Below are 5,808 nucleotides of genomic sequence, written 5' to 3' on the forward strand. Positions count from 1 at the left end.
CTACCTCGCGCCTGTGAGTTAGACCGTCGCGTCGCGCAGCCGTGTCGTGCGGTACGGCCTCCTGTGAGTTAGACCGTCTCGTCGCGCAGCCGTGTTGTGCGGTACGGCCTACCTCGCGCCTTTGAGTTAGACCGTCCCGTCGCGCAGCCGTGTCGTGCGGTACGGCCTACCTCGCGCCTGTGTGTTAGACCGTCCCGTCGCGCAGCCGTGCCGTGCGGTACGGCCTACCTCGCGCCTGTGTGTCAGACCAACCCTTCGCGCAGCCGCGTCGTACCGCCTACCTCGAGCCTAGTTAACACTTTTCCTCTGCTTCATAGGCATCCTCCAGAAGGGCGACGGCTCCACGCTGCACCTGAAGCGCTACCCGCGCACCATCAAGGTGGTGGTGGGCACGGGGCTGCAACGGTCGCTGCAGTGCGAGGACTGCAATGGCGTGGCGCGGGACGCGCGCCTGCTCACCCCGGTCGCGCTGGCCTCCGGCCCGGACGGCTCGCTCTACGTCGGCGACTTCAACCTCATCCGACGCGTCACCCCGGACGGCAACATCTATACCGTGCTGCAGCTCAGGTAAGTTCGTACCGGCACCCGTCCATTCTCTATTGTGTCGCCCGTGCAGACCAACTAACGCTCCTATGTATTTCCGCAGCGCAACGCAGGTCTCGCACCAGTACTACCTGTCCGTGTCGCCGGCTGACGGCCACCTGTACGTGTCCGACACGGAGCGCCACCAGATCCTGCGCGTGCTGCAGCTCGGCCCCAACATCGAGGACCCGCGCATCAACTCGGAGCCGGCCGTGGGGTCTGGTGACCGCTGCGTCCCGGGCGACGAGAACCACTGCGGCGACGAGGGTCCTGCCCTGCAGGCGCGCCTCGCGCACCCTAAGGGGCTGGTGATCGCGGCCGACAAGACCATGTACATCGCGGACGGCACCAACATCCGCGCCGTGGACCCGAAGGGCATCATCCACACTCTGGTGGGGCACCACGGCCACCACAACCTGTGGCAGCCCATCCCGTGCTACGGTGCCATCCCCGCGGCCCAGGCGCAGCTGCAGTGGCCCACGGGGCTGGCGCTCAGCCCGCTCGACGGCTCGCTGCACTTCATTGACGACCACCTCGTGCTCAAGCTGACCAGCGACCGCAAGGTGAAGGTGGTGGCCGGCATGCCGCTGCACTGCCACGCGTCCACGTGCGGGGCCAAGGACCAGCCGGGCCAGCAGGACACGCCGGGCAAGGAGCAGGCAGAGCCGCAGCAGGCAAAGACGGGCAAGCAGCAGGAGGCGCAGGCCGCGGGCGCGCGAGGCGCTACCCAGCCGGACGACAAGAAGAAGCAGGAGGAGCTCGAGAGCGAGGAGGGCTCCGAGGCCACCTCCACCGTCCTGGGCAGCATCCTATCCATCGCGTTCAGCCCCAACGGCGAGCTGTTTATCGCCGAGGCCGACTCGCGCAAGGTGAACGCCATCCGCGTGGTGGACTCGGCCGGTCGGATGTCCGACTTCGCTGGGCGGCCGCAGCCTCAGGACGCCTTCTTCCCGATGCACGGCTGCTCCTGCGAGAGTAGGAACGCCACATGGGGCCCCGGCACCACCGCGGGTCCTGGTCCTAGTCCCGCCTGTACTTGCGGTGGCCTGCCCCAGGACGACCCTTCGGCAGGATCCTCAGCCGGTAAGGACTCGCGTGAGACACTGTTGTCGTCCAACGCCAAGTTCACGTCCATCTCGGCCATGGTGGTGTCGCCCGACGGCGTCTTGCACGTGGCGGACCAGGGCAGCCTACACGTCCTCGCCCTGGAGCACTACCTGCCAACCCACGACGAGAACGGCGAGTTCCGTATCCCGTTCCCGCCCACCGGGGAGGTGTACGTGTTCAACCGGTACGGCCAGCACGTCGCCACACGGGACCTGACCTCCGGCAACACGCGCTACACGTTCCTCTACTCCAAGAACACGAGCTTCGGCAAGCTGTCGACGGTGACGGACGCGGCGGGCAACAAGATCCTGTTCCTGCGCGACTACAGCAACGTGGTGAGCACCATCGAGAACACGCAGGACCACAAGTCGGACCTCAAGATCTCGGGCATCGGCTTCCTGGAGAAGTTCTCCGAGCCGGGCCGCTCCGAGATCGACCTGCACTACGATTCCAACACGGGGCTGCTGACGAGCCGGGCGGACGCCAAGGGTGCGGGCGGCAAGACGTCGATGTACCGCTTCGACGAGCTCGGCCGCGTGACGCAGGTGATCCTGGCCACGGGCGAGACCATCGAGCTGCGCTCGCGCATCTCTCTGGACGACGGGCTGGCCGTGGAGGTGCTGGCCCCGCAGGCCGCCGTCGCCATGGCGACCAGCGCGCCGCAGCAGCCCGCCGCCGACAAGCAGGCCGTGACGCTGCGCATGGCGGGCCGCGGCGCGCGCCGCCTCTTCATCTCGGACGGGCTGCGCGTCAGCGAGGCGGCCAGCTACCGCAACGGCTCGCTCACCGTCCGCGGGCCCTTCGCGCCCTGGGGCGGCGAGCTCACGTGCGCCGCACGCCGCCGCCACCCGCTCCTCGAGCTGGCGCTGCCCGTCGAGGCCGAGATGCTGCCCATGTGGAGCGACCAGGTGGTGTCCGCGTCGCCGTCCGCGCCGGGCCCCAACGCCATGGCGTGGAGCTACAACATCGTGGGCGACGCGGGCAGCTCGCAGCACAAGCTGCACCAGGACCTCTGGGTCAACCACAGCCGTGTGCTGGCCATGGAGTACGACCAGGCCGTCCGCCGGCAGACCTTCTACGACCGCGAGGGGCAGCCGCTGCTCGTCGTCAGCCTCGACCACGAGGGACTCCCGCTCGCCTGGACGCTGGCCAACGGCGGCGCGGCCGTCAACATCTCGTACGACCGCTTCCGCAGGGTGGACTCGTGGCGCTGGGGCAACCAGCTCGAGAAGTACAGCTACGACCGGAAGGGGCTGCTGTCCGAAATATCGACTCCGGAGGACGGCGCGCTCCAGTTCACCTACGACGATCTCAACGTGGTAAGCGCAATCGCTTCTTGAGTAATTCTTTTTATCCTTGACCCAAAATTCCGGGTCTGATTTTTTTTACTCTCAAAAATTAAAGGTATTCATGAAATATGAACCCACGCCAAACCTGGGCTCTGTAGCTCAAACGGTTCAGGAGATATAAATTCTTAAAGTTTTGAGGCAAAAATAGCGGCTGTAAAGGGTGGTGTAGGTATAACTCTATGAAAATGTCCAGTGACTAGACGTATCAACAAAATTTAGCGCATTAGCGTAACTCTCATAGCAAAAATATATGGTCTCCAATTGTCACCAAATTTGGTGTACAGTTTCTCCTAAGGTCCCTTAACATTCTGTAATTTTTGTGGGAAGGTAATATTGAAAAAAAAAATTACTACTTTTTCTATGTTAAATATTTTAAAAAAAGGTTTAAATATTACCTTCCCACAAAAATGAGAGAATGTTAGGGGACCTTAGAAGAAACTGTACACCAAATTTGGTGACAATTGGAGACCATATATTTTTGCTATGAGAGTTACGCTAATATGCTAAATTTTGTTGATATCTTTGATTGAAGGGTAGAAAACTCAAATCCAACTTTTTGACATTGGTGGTTTAGAATCAGTTTTTTACCCTCTTTCAAATGGTCTGGTCAGATTTCACCTCACTGGACATTTTCATAGAGTTATACCTACACCATCCTTGAAAGCCGCTATTTTTGCCTCAAATCTTTAAGAATTTATATCTTCTGAACCGTTTGATCTACAGAGCCCAGATTTGGCATGAGTTCATATTTCATGAATACCTTTAATTTTAGAGAGTAAAAAAAATCACCCGGAATTTTGGGTTTTTGGTAAAGAACTACTCTCTTCTACTTTGTTCTAGTACACCTGCCCCTTGTCGCTAACCTTCCCCTCCTCCTGCCCCGCAGCCCACCGTCATCACGCTGCCCAGCAAGCGGAGGTTCGAGCTGCGCTACGACAGCGACGGCGGCCTGCGGCACATCACGCTGCCCAGCGGCACCCACCACTCGCTGTCCGTGCAGCCGTCGCTGGGCTTCCTGCGCGCCACCTACACGGCGCCCGGCGCCCCGCGGCCCTACCTGCAGCACTTCTCGTACAGCGGGCTGCTGCTGCAGACGGTGTACCCGGGCGACGGCGCGCGCGTCATCTACAAGTACACGGCGTCTGGCAAGCTGGCCGAGGTGCTGCACGGCGACGGACGCACGCGCATCAGCTACTCGGCGCAGACGGGGCTGGCCAGCTCGGTGCAGCACTCGGAGCGCGACCTCGACTACCGCTGGGACTACGGCTACTCGGGCGGCGTGCTCGCCGAGGAGCGCATCGAGTTCGGCCCCAAGACCGGCCTCAACAACGCCAAGATCAGCTACGAGTTCGACGACAACCTGCGCGTCGTCTCGGTGGCGGGCCGCGTCAGCGGCCAAGCCCTGCCCGAGCACACGCTCGCCTACTCGCCGCGCACCGGCGCCGCCACGCAGCTCGGCCAGTTCCAGGTGCAGCGCTCCAACGGCAACGAGACCCGGCTGGCGGACGGCACCGCCGTGTTCACCCGCACCACCAACCGCATGATGCAGGAGGTGCAGGTGGCCGTGACCATCCACAACATGGAGGCCTTCCGCATGGAGTTCTCCTACGATTCGCGTGGGTGAGTAGAAATGCCGTGCCTCTCGCATTTATACCGAAAACTAGTTCCAAGTGTTCGCTAAACGACGATGTTAACCCTTGTCCACTTTCCGTCCGCAGCCGCATCAGCCAGACGCGCACCTACACCCGGAACGTGGGCGTCAACATGTACACCAACGTCAAGAACTTCACGTGGGACGCTGACGGGCAGCTGGCGGGCGTGGCGGCGCAGGAGCCGTGGAGCTTCGAGTACGACCCCAACGGCAACATGCTCTCGCTCACCTACCGGGGCAACACCATCCCCATGGAGTACAACCAGATGGACCGCGTCGTCAAGTTCGGCGAGGGCGTGTACCGCTACGACAGCCGGGGACTCGTGGTGCAGAACGCGCGCGAGGAGCGCTTCCACTACAACGCCAAGGGGCTGCTGGTGAGTGCCGACGCGGGTGGTGGCCTAGCGCTGTATAGCGCACTGGCAGGCTTTGATTGACATGAAGTTTCGTTCTTTGCTAAACTTTCTGTGCCCCGTCCGCAGGTGCGCACCAACAAGCGAGGTCGTTTTGACGTCCGGTACTACTACGACCACTTGGACCGGCTTTCCGTCAGGAAGGACAACTACGGCAACGTGACGCAGTTCTTCTACACCAACCACAAGCGCCCCAACGAGGTAAGCCGCGCGGTGCCATTGACCCGCCGACTGAGCGACCACGACATCGCTTTGATACCCTGTTCGCTCCCCTCGGCCCGCAGGTGACGCAGGTATACTCGCCGCGCGACGGCAAGCTCACGTCGTTCATGTACGACGACCGCGGCCACCTCGTCTTCGCGCAGGTGTACCGCCACAAGTACTACATCGCGACGGACCAGTGCGGCACGCCCGTCATGGTGTTCAACCAGTACGGCGAGGGCATCCGAGAGATCATGCGCTCGCCGTACGGCCACATCGTCTACGACTCGAACCCCTACCTGTACCTGCCCATCGACTTCTGCGGCGGGCTGCTCGACACGGTGGTGTCGCTGGTGCACATGCCCGGCGGCAAGGTGTACGACCCGCTCATCGGGCAGCTCATGGGCCCCGCCTGGGAGGACGTGCCCGCGCGGCTCAGCCGGCCCACGCACCTCAACCTGTACCGCTTCAACGGCAACGACCCCATCAACGTGCGGCGCCCGCG

At 62.1% G+C, this 5,808-nt stretch overlaps 1 protein-coding gene across 1 annotated transcript; it reads left to right on the forward strand.

Moving 5' to 3' along the window:
* Nucleotides 1-317: 317 nt before the first annotated feature.
* On the forward strand, nucleotides 318-5,803 carry LOC113207229 (teneurin-a; the record flags this gene model as incomplete). The annotated part of the gene is made up of 6 exons (XM_052276429.1): nucleotides 318-567; nucleotides 647-3,008; nucleotides 3,925-4,658; nucleotides 4,757-5,066; nucleotides 5,172-5,303; nucleotides 5,387-5,803. Coding segments are annotated over 6 exons (4,205 nt in total), but the record flags the coding sequence as incomplete, so codon positions are not given.
* Between the last annotated feature and the right edge of the window lie 5 nt (nucleotides 5,804-5,808).

Source organism: Frankliniella occidentalis, unplaced genomic scaffold (assembly GCF_000697945.3).
Source record: "Frankliniella occidentalis isolate FOCC.00 unplaced genomic scaffold, Focc_3.1 Scaffold2933, whole genome shotgun sequence".
Classification (NCBI taxonomy): Eukaryota; Metazoa; Arthropoda; class Insecta; order Thysanoptera; family Thripidae; genus Frankliniella; species Frankliniella occidentalis.